General features: G+C 40.6%; 1 protein-coding gene across 8 annotated transcripts in view; it reads right to left on the bottom strand.

Annotated features, from left to right (window-relative positions):
- The window catches only part of LOC130170700 (voltage-dependent R-type calcium channel subunit alpha-1E), a 91,957-nt gene that overhangs the window by 21,821 nt on the left and 52,180 nt on the right, over window positions 1–17,956 (bottom strand). For 5 of the 8 annotated variants that reach the window (XM_056378258.1, XM_056378256.1, XM_056378257.1 and 2 more), the window contains 16 exons: window positions 13,758–13,861; window positions 13,076–13,234; window positions 11,347–11,537; window positions 8,950–9,053; window positions 7,361–7,476; window positions 7,068–7,121; window positions 5,678–5,719; window positions 4,271–4,366; window positions 3,875–4,084; window positions 3,577–3,689; window positions 3,276–3,388; window positions 2,750–2,881; window positions 2,028–2,097; window positions 1,714–1,831; window positions 800–867; window positions 476–567 (listed from right to left, as the gene is read on the bottom strand). In XM_056378258.1, coding sequence (XP_056234233.1) covers window positions 476–567; window positions 800–867; window positions 1,714–1,831; window positions 2,028–2,097; window positions 2,750–2,881; window positions 3,276–3,388; window positions 3,577–3,689; window positions 3,875–4,084; window positions 4,271–4,366; window positions 5,678–5,719; window positions 7,068–7,121; window positions 7,361–7,476; window positions 8,950–9,053; window positions 11,347–11,537; window positions 13,076–13,234; window positions 13,758–13,861 — 1,782 coding nt within the window. The remainder of the gene's footprint in view (window positions 1–475; window positions 568–799; window positions 868–1,713; window positions 1,832–2,027; window positions 2,098–2,749; window positions 2,882–3,275; window positions 3,389–3,576; window positions 3,690–3,874; window positions 4,085–4,270; window positions 4,367–5,677; window positions 5,720–7,067; window positions 7,122–7,360; window positions 7,477–8,949; window positions 9,054–11,346; window positions 11,538–13,075; window positions 13,235–13,757; window positions 13,862–17,956) is intronic. The other 3 variants (XM_056378263.1, XM_056378261.1, XM_056378259.1) reach the window with 1 other exon arrangement.

The raw sequence follows: 17,956 nt of genomic DNA on the forward strand, positions 1-17,956 counted from the left end.
TATCTCCATGACAACAATATAAGCACCTCCCAACCCGGTGTGGAACCAGTAACCATGGAGACATGGACTTCAATTTGGAGAAAATTACAGTGGTGGGAGCAGGCGGAGGTTAGATGTATCAATAAGTCTCTAGTGGGACAGCACCAAATACTGATTCCCTAAACAGGCTCCAAGTCACATTTAAGTGCTACAAACCAGCACTTACACATCAGCACAACTTGAGGCTCTGTATTGATGACCCTTAGCTTCCCTCTATAACTGTTCTGCATTATTAGTAATCCGAATCTACTGCACCAAATGATAGACTCGCCATTTGCTGGAGGCTACAGCAACTCATGCAAAGTGTTGGCACTGTGGGTTAGTCCTATATAGACACTCCCTGGAGGAAGGAAGGAAGGAGGGAGGGAGAGGAGGAGAGAGACAGAGGGAGGAGATAAGAGGTCAGGCAGGGAGAGCGGTTGCATACAGCACTTACTCTGAAGACATGAAGGAGGACAATGGTCCGACCTCCTTCGCCTTTTGGAGAGCGTGCTTCTGGTTGAACGCCGCCTCTGCTTCCTCTTCATCCTGATCAAAAGAGGAAAAGAGGAAAAGGCTGCTGAACAGCTGTATCATCTGAGTTTAAATAATTAAACAGAACTTAAGTGAAAAGGAGGAAAGAGCAGAACTGGACATGACAGAGTGGAGAGATTATTAAAACTATTTAGCATTAAGTAACAGGTTCTTGCAAGAATAAAAGCAGGCAAGACCAGCCTTGTTCTTTCAGTTAAGGCTTTTTTGTTATTCACTTTTTTATTACCTTAGTAAGTTCTTGTGCATTTGCAAGATTATCCACAGCAATGGCCAAGAAGACATTCAGCAGAGTGTCTGGTCACACCTGTGTTAAGGACTGACACAACACTGACTCCTTGTTCAGAGACAGATAATGGTACTAGTGTTGGAGATTCCACTTATAATCACAACCCAGACTGCACCTCTGCAGCTCAGTTGGTCTGTGTGATGTAACCCAAGTATAAAATCAGATCACAGGCAGCCACGTTTAGCTCTCAACCTCACACAAGCAGACTGTGTGGTAGGTTACCTGTTTGGCATGAAATGGCTGGTGAAGTACCTCAAACATTGTGCAAACCAAGAGATCCAGATACCTTTCTTAAATTGGTGGATGAAACCTGGGCTGAAAGATGAGTGACATATGGGATTAAATTCAACAGGTGTCCAGCAACATAACTACTTCAGGTGTCATATCCCGGTGACGCTTGATTTTCCCATATTTTCTACCTAATTTCCTGAAATCTCTCCTAAACATTTACCGGCACTTAGCTGTTAATTACTGGAATATTTCAAATTGAGGTCTATACAGTTTGGTACACACTGTAAGGGAAATGGAGAAAGTGTTGTTACTCTTTCTAGGAAAGTGATGGATACTGAAATCTACTTATGAACTATACACTTTCCTTCTACAAATTCCTTGTTTTTACTGAAAAACCTGAATATAACGAGCAGGTACTTAATAAATGTAGAATAAAAAATTATCCTTGAAATTTAAAACTAAATACCAGGAAAGTTTCCAGGAAATTAACTGGAAAATATGGGACTTACTCCACAATAACAAAGAAAGTGACAATTGTAAAGGGAAAATTGCAAAAACATTTACTAAATACAAAATAATCTAAGTTACACAATGAAAAGAAGGCAAAGAGTGATGAAGGATACAGTTTCCAAACAACGTGAGCACTATAAAGTAGATGGAGGACCACATGCCAGACTTCACTCCACCTTGAGAGCGAATACCGTTGTACATAACTTCATTCCAGTCCTCTCCAGTCAGGATCTGAGAAAACACATCCACAATCACACAGAATATCATCTATAAAACTAGTCAGAGCATAACTGCTGAGGTTAGCTATAAACTCCATATTTGCTAAAATGCTGTTACACTAAAAATGGATAATTCTGGTACATTGTGATTCACTGTAATGAAGGTGTGTGAAATAGAGAGCAATAAATTGTCAGGTTTATTTCCAGACCTGAAAGACGGTCATAATGGCTGCAGGAAAGGTGTCAAAGTTTGTCGGGGTGTAGTCTTCAAAGATGAACCTGTGAAAAAGATGTGACACATACGGTCTTTAAAAAGAAGATCTGGGTCTAGTATTTATTTTATTTTTTCAGTCAGAGAAAATCAATCCTCCTCCTCTCTGACTGGCTGGCTGATGGAGCTAGAGTTTGTTTTTTCTGTGTGTTCTGTATTCTAGAGGGCAGTTCATACACAAGGCCATGCTTGTCTAACTCAGCCAGTCTTTACTGAAGTGACAGCTTGTGGAAAACGACCTTCGACTTGAGGGAAAACCAAGCAACAATGGCTGTGTGACAAAGGCTCAAGAGCCTCAACTCTCTACAGAGCTCACACGGTGTCTCGGTATAATGAAAACAACTGTGAACCATAGGGCAATCTATTCTTTTTTCTACTGTGTGTATTCAATAAAGAGTAATCTACTGAACCATTATGTCTACTTCAGCCTTGTTTTTTTATTTTATTTGTGAATGTGTATTTAGTGGAACCACAGGACATGTCTACCCAGCTGAGTAGGAGAAAACAGTCTCTATTTTAAGCCAGATTGATTAGATTCCTGTCTCTGCCTGGCTAGTTCGTCGCCTTACTCAATTTCTTTATGAACTCATTAGGAATGATGCACAGAGCTATAAGCGCTAGTATTTATTCGGATGATTGCTCATGAGTTTTTATTGTTACCTGCCACCGAAGAGCTGCATGCCAAGCAGTGCAAAGACAACGATGAAGAGGAAGAGAAGGAAAATGAGGGAGATGATGGACTTCATGGAGTTCATCAGGGAGACGACCAGGTTTCTCAGAGACGCCCAATACCTAGACAGTCACAAAATGCCATGTTAGTGGAAAAAAGAAAGTAAAGTGAAAAGTGAATAATTCTGTTACTGTAATCCATGATATATAGTTTCAACCCCAACAGTAAGAGCAAAAGCATTTCATTTTCAAGCATTTCACCTGCTTTTTGGAAGCAATATGAATGTCATGGGTATATAGATATTGCCATGTATATCTTCGGTTTGAATTTGTTTTGTGTCTGGGGGGAGTTTGCAATGGGTTGTTTCCTATGTAAATATTTTTTAATGAATGAATCTCCAGCAAAACGACACCGACAAAACTTTAATATTAGTTTTCTGTCAAAAGCTTTCTGTCAACTGTGAAATATTCCGTGTAAACATTTGAACAGATGGCAAAAGGTGAGGAAGAGACCAACTTGGTGATCTTGAAGATTCTCAGCAGACGGAGAGCACGCAGGACACTGATGCCAAAGGAAGTCCCAGGCCTGAAGAAACCCCACAGCACTTCAAATATGCTGCCAACAATTACCTAAAGAGATAACAAACCGATGTGTACCAACAGTTATGACAAGGTGACGATGAGGAGAGAAAGAGAATGAGAGAAACATTATGCAACAGACACAGACAGAGGAAGTGAAAGCTAATGCTGCATAATTTAAGTACACAAGTTGAATATTGGGAGAAACAGATGTGTAGAGAGGGAGGCAGAGTACTGACACTGCAGTCAAAGCAGTTAAAGGAGGAGTGGAAGTAGAGGCGTGGTCCCAAGCTGTACATCTTCAGGAACATCTCAGTCAGGAACAGAGCGAGGAACAGGAACTCTGCATAGTCTGGAACAAAAACAAAAACAGGAATTTATATTGTTAATCATATATATATGATTGCAATTATACGATAAAGCAATGATTTCGACTTTCGTTATTCGACAGCTGTTACAGAGTGGACAACAAAGGTGTATCAACTGCCTGAGCACTTCTCTTATTCCAAGCTGGTACATAAATGAAGTGTGACTCACAGAGGAAGTTCGACAGCCAGAGGGGCTGGTTGTGGTGAACAATGGCCACACACAGCGTGTTGAGGGCGACTAGGCCGAGCACTGTCCAGTAGAAAGTGTGTGTCTTCACCACGCGGCGGATGGAGATGCGGAGGAGACGCTCCTTCCGGCGAAAATAGGCTGTAGGACCCCGCTTGGCACTCCTGATACTTGCTCTTGCCATTGGGATGCCTTGGGGGAAAATGGGGAGGTAAAGAGAAAATTGTGTTCTAACAGTACTTGTACAACATGTTCCCACTGTGAATCTTGAACTGTGATTCCAACAGTTTGATGTTTACATCAGTATCAACTATGCAATGGAGTACGCCTTACCGTTTATGTGCCCATATTTACGAGCATGTTCAGACTCCCACTCACCCACAGAGGAGATGTCACCATATTGTTCCTCCCCTGGTTGCCCTCGACACACCACATCCATGCCTCTCCTCTTGATGGTGGTGGCTCGCTTCAGCACTGTGGACAAAGCATGATGTAAAAAAAGGTAGCAGAACAAGCTGCTCTGACAGTATGACTCTTATATTCTGTGAAATTAGAGGGAACACACTGTGAGGGCAGTGACACAAGGACAAGTTTTGGGCAACACTGTTCAAGTGCTTAGTATTTTGGCCTTGAAGACATCATGTTGAATCACTGAATAGATTTTTTGTGGTTTTACGTCAACATGGCCCAAAAAACTGCGCTGTGTATGATCACCCTTACATTTTTAAGATATCCCTTGGTAGACTCAGGTAATATGCAAGTGTGGAATCTGATAATGAGATGAAAAGAGGATGATGAGGAGCCTCTGCATGAAAAGCTCATGCCTGTGAAGTTTTAGCTGAAAGGGAAAGTTGAGCTCATTAATGATGCAGTTGAAAGAGACACAAATGATAATTTAATGTTAGTGTAATGATCCAAACAACTCAGTGCAAACCTTCTGCTGCTATTTTATGATCACCATGATAGCAAACCATGCTCCGAGGCGACTTGACGGTCCATGCATCTCTTATATTTGAGCCGTGTACAAGTGCTGCCATACAGTGACAAGCCGTGGGGACAGTGTCCGTGCCGTGCAGTGTGTACATGCCGAGGTGAGTATGATGAGTGTGTTTTGAACTTTTCACTGACAGATGTGTTTATGATTACCTTTCAACCTATCCCTCTCACACATTCCCACTACCTTGTGATTTCTGAATCTACATGTCGTCAATATTTGCTTGAGGACTTTTTTAATAAGACACTGATCAAACACACGCACAAACACACACAGATACACAAAAATATGGCTGCCATTCCACACACACAGGAGTGTTTGCTAAGGGCAGGGACACCAAGTCCTGTCAACACACACACACGTATACAGACACACACACACACACACACACACACACACACACACACACACACACACACACACACACACACACACACACACACACACACACACACACAACAAACACATGCATGCTGCTGCCTTTTCAGACAAGAGGTTGCTAAGGCAACCACAGTGCACCACCTCTCTTTTTAGTCAAAGCTATCAGAGCTTCTGCATTTATTTCCATCACAACTGAAGCCATTGTCTGTTTTTATTATAGAGTTGCATCATTTATCTTTTTTTTACCTTCTACTAGTGTCTTTGTAATTCAAGTGACTGAAACATATTGAACAAGGATTTTCTTTCCTTTTTCTATGTCAAAAGTGTTTGTATGTGTGCATTTGAGTGGCAGCGTGTGTGGCAAATGGAGTGTGAAGTTGGTGAGGGAGAGAGCAGAGGACGGTTCTCACCATAGGCACCACCTGTACTCCACTCTGGCAGCCTCCTGAGAGCTGCCAATCAATCAACATTTAATAAAAGCCCTGCTGATTTAGCGAGGAGGAAAGGTCAAAGTAGAGTTGAGAGGGTCAGAGCAGGTACTTAGCTGTCTGTGAGGCACCGAGCCTAGTGGCAGATTTAGTGTTATCAGTGCTAATGTTCTCTATGTGGCATTGAGATTTGTAGAGTGAGTTGTAATGGTGATCTGTGTAAATGAACCATGGCAGCAACAGAATGGGCAGCTCACATCCTGAGTACCTGATATTTTGCAAAAGGGGGCCACGAAAAACTTTTTTTTTGTCAATTTTTTCCAGCTCAGCTGCTCAGAAATTTTACCAAGACCAGGAGTCTACAGCCATGCTAGTGGCTCTGTTAAGCTTTATATATAGGCACAATGGTGCTCACATCAGCATGCTAACATACTCACAATGAAAATACTACAGTAAGATTCATGACAGCACAGCCTGACACTCACAGCAGGGCATAACATTAAATCATAATATAATTTTCATTGATACTGGATTTCCATAGGCTCACCCAACTTTTGGCACATTTCACTATGTGTATTGATACCTATATGCTGATCTCAGACTGTTATAATAATAATAATAATAATAATAATAATAATATGTTCACCATCTTACACCTTCAGTATATAACTGTATGATGATGGTACTAAATGAAAAGTCAGTGGCTGTACTTAGGCATAGCAGTGCTTTCACATGCTTTTGAGCTAAATGCTAACTCAGCATGCTAATATACGCACAATGACAACGTTACCATGGTCACTGTTTTAATTTTGTGTGTTTGCATGCTAATATTAGCTTCTTATCTCTAAACACAAAGTGCAGCTGAGGCTGATGGGAATGTCATCAGTTTGGTCATAAAATTAAATTCTGACCTGATGGTAGCACTTGATGAAAACACAAAGTGATTAGGATTCATCCTGCTGGCAACATTAATGTCTGTGTCAAATTTCATTGTAATCTATCCAATAGTTGTTGAGACATTTTACTCAAAACAACAAATGTGAACCTCCTGCCCTTTATGGCAATCCACTGACTGGTGGTTGAGATATTTCAGTCTGGACTGATGAACCAAACGACACTGCCGTCTCAAACTGATCAATTAGATCAAAATGTAATTCAACTTTTTTATTCCTTTAACTGTATTGTAAATAAGTTGTGTTTTGACCCCACACAATCACAGACAAATAAGCAACACATACTCGTATAGCATATGCCTGAATAGTCTTTATAAAGCACATTTAACAGCTCAAAATTGAGACATAATGTGAAGCAATGTGAGGGGAGCAGAAAGACAATGTGCACAATATAACTAAACAAAACCAAACTTTCTTACCATCAAGGGCAGAAGGTCCTGCATTCTTATTCTCCTCAGCAAGCATCACCTCCTCTGGAAAGCAAAAAGTCAAAGTATGATCAGAAATGAGCGGGACAGCAGCATGGAAAGAGATATACTGGCATGTCTGGTAACTGTATTTGTAGCTCCATTGTGGCAAAATATAGTCCTTTGTTCCATAATTGACAAGATTAGTCATAAAGTTTATAGTGAAAACACTGATTTTCCATTTCTCATCAAGAGCCAAATTATTGTCCCCTGAGCTGTACTTAACTAAACTAAACTAAAACCACCTGCTCTGTCGATCCAGGCCCGATAGCCGTTGAGCTCTCTCTCAATCTGCTGTTGACGTCTCAGTTTCATGAAGGCCCTGCGGTTTTCCACTCTCTCTCTCTCCTTGGCAAATTCCCTGCAGAAACAACCCAAACCGCAGTATCTTTTATTTACTCTTTGAGGGATCAGGAGTTTGTGTTCAGGGGGATGAATAGGAGAGGAGAGGAGAGGAGAAGAGAGGAGAGGAGAGGAGAGGAGAGGAGAGGAGAGGGGAGGAGAGGAGAGGAGAGGAGGAGAGGAGAGGAGAGGAGAGAAGAGAGGAGGAGAGGAGAGGAGATAATGCCAATGGATCGACCATTAACCTTTTCAAAAAAATGAATTAACTTGTGCAGGCTTTGACACCATGTACTGAAAAAACAAGTTTTTGCTTAGCAGTAGCTTCTGCCCCATCCACTCTCCAAGTCAGTGTAAAAGCCAGTTACAGTGTGTTGTCTGTCTTACAGATTAGGTTGCCATAACGTAAATCAACAGGAGTATAAAACCAGCTGACTGTATACCTGTAACCCATTTCATAGGATACCTCCTTCAAAGGATGTGGCCTATTGGTGTAGTCTTTGGAGGACCTGAAACTGGGGCTAAACCTGTGGCCACTCTATAAAAGACTCACAGAGACCAAAAGGAATGGTGCAGTTGAGCAGTCCTTAGTTAAGTTAATCCTCTTTGTCATCTGTTGGATTTAAGGCCACAATGAGCTCCCTCAGTGCACAGATCTTTGTAGTTCCAGGGACAAACATTTCTTGTAAATGGAGGCATTGCTAGCACCACACCCATCCCTATAATCTGGAGTGTTTTAAATTTGTAATGGTGCCCACATCAATATACTATAACGTCCAATCATCTGCAATGCTTTAGGCAGTGATATACAACATGTGCAGGATGTTTATAAAACAATTTTCTATTCTTTGACAAGCCGCACAAAGTGAGGTGCAGACGACTGAGAGCTTCAGTGCAAGTCCATCAAACTTATAAAACATGTCTCACAGTCTCACTCTTTCTTTATTCACCAAATGTTTTAGGCTATCTTGCCCTAATCAGGCTGGTGTCTAAAGTTCTTTCATGATTCCTTATATACAGATGACCCAATGAATAAAGCAATGAATTCTAATAATAATAGAAGGGTTCTTCGATGTGATTATGTCTTTGACAGGCTGACAACAACAACAAAACAGAGGCATTTATCCTTTGGTACCTTTAATTACATTCTACAGCAAGTTTTTTTTTTTACTAATACAGATCATGCTGTGTATTTAACAGTGACTGATGACCACACTAATACCTTGTTAATATGATGTGACAGTATTATTTATGCCAACTTCATAAGTGGACAAAGACGACTTGAATGCACCATTTAATCACTGACCATGATGCAATGGACTGCAACGGCAAATAAGGAGCACCAAGGACATGCCACAGGCTGCACTTCTGAGACACAAATAGGCAGCTGCCCCTTAACTGAGACATAGTTTAAGTCTGTCTGGCAATCAGGGGCTGAAAACTTGATGAGTTTAAACTGAACTTGGATTGAACTTGTACTTAAGAGTGAACCTACCCAGAGAGGACTCCCAGCACCAGGTTCAGGACAAAAAAAGAGCCGATGATGATGAGAGGGATGAAGTAGAGCCAGTTCCAGCTGGGGCCCAAGGCATCGTCGGTCTGAAACATCAAAAAAAGTTTTAAACTCAGTAAAATCAAGTCAGGCGGGAGCAGACTCGACTCATGCTGCCATTGGGATACAAGACAGAAATACAAAAGTGTAGGTGTTTGGGTGGCTGCTGAAGGTTCGAGCCTGAGTGCAGGCAGGGCTTCGAACAGAGACATCATGTGTATTGATCTGCTCCGGCCTCGCAGAGAGAGTGTGGAGGAGAGTGGAGGTATTCTGTGAACAACTAGTGTATGAAGCCAATATAGAACCACTGTGCTACATCTCTACTTTAAAGTATGTGGACCTGAGAAAGTATACATGGTGAGTGTTTTTTCCAGGATATTCATGTGCACATAAACAAATTCACGCCTGCAAAAGAGTGTATTTTTTTTAGTATATGTGCTCATACCGTAGATGCACTTTGTGTATTTAATGTTGATTAAATTGACTACAGTAATTATCACAGTCAGCCTGTATGGTCAGCAGCACATTAGCAGCAGGTCGTCTGTCTCTTTCCTTCGTCCCTCTTCGTTTATCGTAGAGCTCATTTAGCATCACTTTAGACAACATAATACAATCATTCAGGCAAATCCTCTGCCTTCATCCATCTCAATAAAAACTGAAGGAGCAGGCAGCTGACCACAAAGTACACCCTGGCTCAGCACTTGTGTTTGAGTGTGTGTGTCTGGTTGTTGCTTTACTAGCATAATCTGAGGTAAAAAAAAAACTAGAAAAAAAAAGAGAGAAAATTCCTTTGAGTTTCTGCTCCATGTTGACATAACTGCATCACACCATTTCTGATTTGTCAGCTGTACATTCATGCTGCCAATCTCCCATTCTACCACATCCCAAATGTGTTCTATTGGATTCACATGTGGTGACTGGGGTGGCCACTGAAGTTCACTGAACTCATAGTCATGTTCAGGAAACCAGTTTAAGACGACTTTTGCTTAGTTACATGGTGCATTACCACGCTGGGAGTAGCCATGCCATGTAGTTGCTGCTCACTACAATCATGGTTATCTGAGTAACCATAGCCTTTCTGTCAGCTCCAACCAGTCTGCCCCGCTCTCCTCTGACCTCTATCATCAACAAGGTGTTTCTGTCCACAGAACTGCTGCTGCTCACTGGATGTTTTTTGTTTTATGCAACATTCTGAGTAAAAACTATGGAGACTGTTGTGTGTCAAACCAGCCCGTCTGGTACCAACAATCATGTCACCGTCAAAATCACTCAGATCACTTTTTTTTAATGTGAAATTAACTGAAACTTCTGATCTGTATCTCCATGATTTTATGCAATGCACTGCTGCCACATGATTGGCTGATTGAATAATTGCATGAAGAAGCATGGGTACAGGTGTTCCTATTAAAGTGTTCAGTGAGTATCCACGCATACTGTGACTTTTCTAAAGTGTGCAGACCCACATGACCAGGATGATCATTTTTCTTTTTGTAATATGCTGTTATCATGGTTTGTTATAGTGAACAGGATCTTCTATTTCTGCTCTGCTGCAAGCAGAGGTGAACATGATTGGACTTGATTTGTTGAATGGTCATACAGGCAACAGCTACATCAAATTAGCAAATGGTGCCACTGCCTGCCTTTCTGTCTACATACTGTCTGAGTGCGTCTGCCCGCCTGCTCCTTTCACTCTGACAGTGCCTGTGAAGAATGGTGCAACATTTCATCCCTGTCTGACAGTTACTCTACAGCTGAAAATGTCATTAGTACTGGTCTCAATGCTCATTACTTGAACATGTCTCTGTGAGATGCAATATGATACATAGTGCTTTCATGTTTACTTTTCTACCATTTGGGGGATTTCAAAATGTTCAGATATATATGTACATATACATATTTTCAACCTACTCATCATGCTCATATTCATACATAGCAGATGTTTACAAAGTCATTAATTCTAGATTACATTTCTAAGAGATACTTAAGTGTGCCATATTTCATAGCTAGTAGGCGGGCAGTCTAATCTCTATTCAGGCCTTGCCGCATGTTCAAAGAGGTTATACATTTCTCAAGGCTGAGGGAATAAAAATGGCAAACTGAGAGCAAAACAGGAATCAACATAGCACTCTGCAGTTTCAAGCCTGAGAGACCAGGATGCAGGGGTTGCAGACATCCACTCAGCAACCATCAGTGTGCTGGAGCCAAAGCTACTTCTGTTCATTAGGGTTAATTGAGTCTAAATTGAAACAAAACACTGCTGCACCTCAATAATTTGCAGCAATCCAGAAAAATATTGTGAGTGGCACACGTGTATGTGCATGTGCATGTGAGCTGTCTTACATTGTAGAGTACAGTGGTCCATCCCTCCATGGTGATGCACTGGAAGACAGTGAGAACAGCAAACAGGATGTTGTCGAACTGGGTGATGCCGTCATTTGGGCCAATCCAGGTATCATTGCAAGTGTATTTGGCTGGACACTGACGCACGCCACACGGGAACTCAAACTCAGAGGAGTCCACCGTCTCGTTTTCTGAACAGAGAGGTGCGTAAATAGAGAAAAAAGTGCAAAAATACAGTATGTTACAAGTCATACATAAGACCAAAGTTCCTAAGTCAGACAACAAACGTCCCATGTCCAATGCATTGCAATGTTCTCTGGCATCAAAAAGTTACTACCATAGTGATCACTGTCATTTGAAAGCAATCATGGATTTAACATCTTTCAAATAGAATCTGCGAATATAATATCTACTGGTCGTTTAGCTCAAGTACACAAAGTTTAAACCAATCTATGTACCCAGTGAGCAATGATGCCCGTCATTACTGCTCGTCATTTCACTTGTGTGACAGTGAATTCTTCTCTCACAGACGTCTTATTGGTTAAATCTTCAATAAAGTCACATCTCAGAGTGTACAGCAAGAATGACTTAGACCACAGTTATAGCACCATAGGAATAAATTCAAAAAACTCTCCATCAAACAATGGAAGAGGAGAGTACCTGTTTGAACAGTAATGTGACCATCCACTGATGGAAAATACTCACATCAGTCTGTCTGTGTTATCTAACTGTCCATTCAGCTTCAGTGTGACAGCTCGGAGGTTAATGACAGCTGTGAATGTACAATGAGCTATTGTGGCACAAAGCATTTGTTGGATTTAATTATACAGGATTTAATTATACAGGACAAAACTGCAAACTGTTTGGTTTGATCAAGTCTCCAGGTGCAGCCTGGCATGCCATTGTGAGTACGCATGTGTGTATGCATTTGTGATTATGACAATAGAGCTTTTTCCTAAAGAGCTATATAAATATACATGACATAAACCCACACATAAACGTACAGTGAACAATAACACCAGTGACTGAGTGAGCTCAGTCCTGTCTCTTTGATTTTACACTCCGTGACTCAGTTTGTTTTCAAAAATAGTTCTTAAAATATTCTTTTATTGGTTCACATTTATGCATTATTCACAAACATGTCAGGTCCTTTCCACAAATTGTTCTCTTTTGTTTCATCCATGCCATCAGTGTGTGGTAGAGGTGTTGAGACAATTTCCTGTTTTCTAATGCAATTCAAATTAGATCTTGGCTTAGGATGAATAAAAACATTTGAATAACAGTAATAACAGGATGTCACTATTGGCTCCAATCACAAATAGAGTAGTGTAAAAAATTGTGTACTTGTATGTGCATGTGTGTCTAAATACACTTAACAGACTCACTGAGTACAAATATTATGTTTCTATCTCCTCATCTCGCTGTCTGTGGGAAACGTGGATGGGAATATCTGTCCATGTGTGTGTATGTGTATTTACTTTGTCTACATATGAAGAGCATAGAAAGCTTCTTAAAACTGAGAGCATGAACTATTGTAGTCAAAGTGGTTACAGTCATTGGTCAATTTGTATGAATGAGTTCAAATATGTAAAGATATATGGTAAATACTGTGCATACTGAATAAATATGCACCACTATGCATTGACTGCATCATGTAATATGTTTTCAGTGCTGTGTGTAACAGTGTGTACCTGTATACTATAGAGATAAACTATGAGTGTGTCTGTACCGAGTATCCCAGGCTGTGGTATGCAGGTGAAGTGCAGTTTGCCGCTGTAAAACTCCAGGCCAATGATGGCAAACATGAGGATTGCAAAAAACAGGAGCAGGCCGATCTGCAGCAGAGGGACCATGGCCTTCATTATAGACTTCAGGACTATCTGCAGACCTGGAAGTAAAGCACACAGTGACCAGCAGAATTAACGTGAAAACACTGCGTTTAAGGCTTACTTTACAGTAAATAATGATTAAAAAAAATCTAGTAGACCTTAAATGATCAGTCAATCCATTGATTAGTAGAATGTCAACATTCAAGTAATTTTTTTTCCCAAGCAAAAGTGGAAAGATTATCTGGTTCCACCATTGCAATACTGATTTGATTTGTCTCCTCAGGCTCTGAAAAATGTGAGGAGCATTTTTCACTTTATTCTGAGATTTTATAGAATATTTGAAATGTAATTTTTTTTCTGTTTTGTGTGTGCATCACAAACAAAAATCTATTTGTCTTTATTGTATTGAGGAATCTTAGAGGCCAATATCTCAAAACCTGGTCAAAGAGAACCAAAACTATAACTATCTGCATGGCTACATACTATTGAAGGAAAGTGAGAACATATGTTTTCTTGTAATTTTGTTGAAATTCAATGAAATGACCATGACTGTCATGAAAAGATATTACTAGTGGTACTTACTGGGAATGCCTGAGACCAGTTTGAGGGGTCGAAGCACTCGCACCGCCCTCAGAGTCCTCAGGTCCACTGAGATGTTCATATGTGCCCCTGCTGCAGCCAGGATCCTACAGAGGTAAACACGACATACAAATGTCCAAATGCAAACCCACACAAACAGAAGACAGAGAGACGGAGCACAATTGCCAGTGTCTTGCAGATGCATATGAATGCTACAATTTTTACGGTTTATAAGCTGAGCGGAGCTGTGTCAAAAAGGGGACTCACACACACACATAAACACACCACACAGGCCATCACGCACGATGTTGGAGGATGGCTGCAGTGCTTAGATATGGAGTGTGAACATGTGAGGGTCTCCAGCAGGCAGAGAAAAAAGAGAAAACAACAAGGATGCTTTTGGGGCTTTTGGCTGTTTCCCTGCATGTGGGAGGATGGCTGTGACAACAGTTATTTAGGAGGAGAACAAAGAAAGCAGCTCCATCAAGGGAAGGCAGGACACCCTTAGGCTGGAGAGACATAAAGCTCATGGACAAACACATGGACATGGACACACACACATCGATCCTTTATCTGCTATACAAAGCCAGGGTCCTTCAGAAGTTCCATTTCACTTTGTTTGTCTTGTTTTGTCTCCTCTATTCCCCCCATCCTGTAAATATACCTCTGTGGCCTTCAGCCCTCAGACTGATGTGGAGAAGAAAAGCTTCCTCATTAGTCTGCCCTCCTGCTTCCCTTTTCTCTCTTTTTACACCCTCATACGATGTTCTTCATCCCTAAACCTCTCTCCTCTCATCTACCACCTCCTCTACCTGTTTTTCAATCCCCTCCCCAATTATACTTGCACTTCTGACTCTTTTTCTGTTTTTCCATTTTCCAGTGACCTGAACACATTTATTCTCCTTTCACCTGGATGAGAGACAGAGATGGATGGCGAGATGAGGTAAAGAAAAAAAAAAAAGAAGAATAACAAAGAGGGAGTTCAGGACATGTTTTTGCCAAAGAGTGGCAGAGGATTTTATTTCTGTAACTGCATATTTTACTGTACCGAGTGAGCGTACACTGCTCTTCTGCCCAGCTGAAACCAATGGCTGCTAAATAATTGCACTCATTCAATTCAATTGAAAAGACGACAAAGATGAAGGCAACAACATATAAGAATTTCTCAGTAAGTGACATGTGGATGATGTAAAAGGGTTGCAGCCCTTTAAAAATATGATTTAAGAGCCAGCTTTAGGTGCAGTAATTTGCTCTACAATGATTGCATACTTGATCATCACACAGCTAATAAAACAGCACTACAGACCCAGTTGTATTTCTGTGATAGGGGGTGAGAATTAGTCCTGTCTATAGAGTTAGGAGACACAAAGCGTCATCTGATTTAATTAAGAGTCTGAGGGAGAGGGAGAGAAAGATTAAAATAGCTCACCATCATCCACACAAATATAGAAATGAAATTATCCTCTTGAGTTTCACACCTGTAACTATTTCCCTTTGGATTTTTCCCCTTTTCACCCTAGTCTCAACAACTCTGTTTCGTCCTATTTTGTCTTTTCCTTTTCCCTTCTTTTCGTCCAGTCACTCCCTCCACTGCCTCCTGCCACCTCTGTCATTTCATCCCCCACATCCTCCATCTCTCCATCTTTCTTCAGACCATTAGTCAGTCCTGGCTGTTCTTTAGTTGTTATGGAGACTACGGGATGGAGGGTCTAAAAATGGCTTCCTCATTAAGTCTGCTGTTATTCAGTGGATGTCCTGGGCCCCGGTTTCCAATAATGACTGTTTGTAAAGGTTAAGAGTGTTTTATATGAGTGGGATGCTCTTAAAGTCCAACCAAAGTTACAAAACCCATCCATTTTTTACAGTCTGAAATCAATGTAATTTTGAATTTCATTCATTATGAATGTTGTTTGTCTGTAAGCTTGGTTTCTCTATGTGTTCATGCTTGAAGATAAGAAAGAGATATTACAGCTTAAAAGATAATGTTTGCTGCTGTTTTCTAGTCTGGGGCTCTTTTGTGTCTGTGTCCTGGGCTGCAGTCTGGAGGTCAGTATCACTGTATTCGCTAGATAAAAAGAAGTTCTCTGTATACAGGATGCACACTGGAATACAAAGAGACAGGGTGTACCTACATAAAAAAATATTACATGTAAATTTCTTTATTAGCTGCTGTTTTTGTCCTTTAAAGAAGGCACGTGTTTGTGTGATGCTGCAATAAAATATGTGCATTTCAACTCCATTTGGATAAAATCTTTATCAACAGTGGAGGGAAGAATAAGTACATGTGTATAGCTGAGTTGTCCATGGTGTTGAAAAAGATGACAGATTCATATTACAGTTAACTGTCTGTTAGTTCCATTATATTATGTAGTAAAGAAATAAAATAAAATATAAGACTTAAATGAAACAATAAAAAATATAACCTAATTTACAGCATGAGCTGGCGGCTTGCTGAATTTTTATGTCCGTCTCCTCAGGAGAACCTGGTCTGGTCTGATTGCCAATCTACAGTATGAGAAGCCAGGCTCTGGCTCTCTGCTTGCTTCCTCTCTCCTCTTCCAGTTGGAACTTTTTCTCACACACAAAAAATTAATTTCAATATTTACTTACTACCTCCTGATTCTTGCTTGGATGTTTTTATTGGCTTCTTGGTTTAATAAAGCCTCTTACAGGGTGTAATGGACAGAACTGCATAGTCTCTATCAAAGAAATAACCAGTTAAAATACATAGTCTACAGTAAAAATTAGAAATGTATGAGAAGTAAACAAAACAGATCAGGAAAAGGACTCTTCTTAGTCACATAAGATAAAACACTATTGTAGAGAATGGTAACTCTGCACCAACAAATGAGGGCAAAATAAAATAAAGATGTTGTCAAAACATCCAGTAACATACAACTCTCTCCATCACAGCGTTTTACGAGCATCACTGTGACAGCCATGCTGCACACTGCTGCCGTCTGGACACTGGCACCCCCTATATGACGGAGACGTGGAAGGTGAAGGTTGGCCACAGAAACTGGCAGATTTAAATCAGCCAAGGGAAGCACAACACATGGCTTATTTGGCGCAAAAGTACAATTTGGCAGACAATTTGTTTCCTCCCTGTAGTTTCCCTTCTCCATCTTGCAGGACTATTCATTTATCTGTTTGTTGTATTAGGTTAGGCCTATTTTATGATTTAAATGGAATCACTCATGTGGCATTAAACAGCATTTTACCCACAGAGAGCATCATGATGACAGTATAGACCAAAAGATGAAATTAAATGAGCAATAAATGATAAAGACTTTTCCTTCTGCAGGTGTTTGTTTTCACATTATAACCTGTAGCTTTCAATCTCAGTGGGAGGTAGATATTAATGTAAGATCAATTTAAAAGGGAGTTTGATTACAGTGAAAGGGAGATAATATACATTTCAGAAACAACCTCAAAATGTAAAAGCATGTATTTTATAGTCTTCTTAACCCTTAGCTGCTTTGGCGTAACAGTGCCCAAGTGCTTCACAGTCTCCCTCTTTTTTTTCTGTCAAGAAAAAAAGTCTATTACAGTTCAGAAACTAACTGGATGAGATAGTCAGGAGGGTTGTTTTGATTGAACCCTGGTGGTCACTTTATGGGCACATTGATAGATCTCAGAGACAACACACATCTGACAGGTGCCTGGTGTATCTACAAGTTAATAAAGTCACTTTCACTAGGAGCTGTCACACAGAAAAACGTCGCATCTACAGGCGTCATGTGAGACACACACTGTAGTGAACTGAGCCGATGCCCCGGTCTGAGTTGTCAGCCATGATAAGTGAATAACAGTGACATACCCTGCAGAACTGACAGCTCCATGCTGCGTGACAAATCTGTCGTGACACCGTCATGCCGTGATACTGATAACATTGTGACTTATGCTCCATGTCACTGTCAAGCTGCTTACTGATATAACAAGAGCACACCTGACTATTGTAATGATATTAATTGTACAGCATGTGTTGTTTACACCACTTTTCTACAAAAAAAAAAACGAATTGCTGTCTAATCTTTTATCTTGTGAAACACTTATACAAAATACCTTTAAGCCTCTCCGAAAACTCTGATAATGAAATCGATGGGATCCTATCAAACAACCTCCAGAGTAAAACTATTTCCCTGAATAGCTTAATATTGTGGAAATGCAGACTATGGTGGTTAGACAACTTACACCTTTAT

Source organism: Seriola aureovittata, chromosome 6 (assembly GCF_021018895.1).
Source record: "Seriola aureovittata isolate HTS-2021-v1 ecotype China chromosome 6, ASM2101889v1, whole genome shotgun sequence".
Taxonomy (NCBI): Eukaryota; Metazoa; Chordata; class Actinopteri; order Carangiformes; family Carangidae; genus Seriola; species Seriola aureovittata.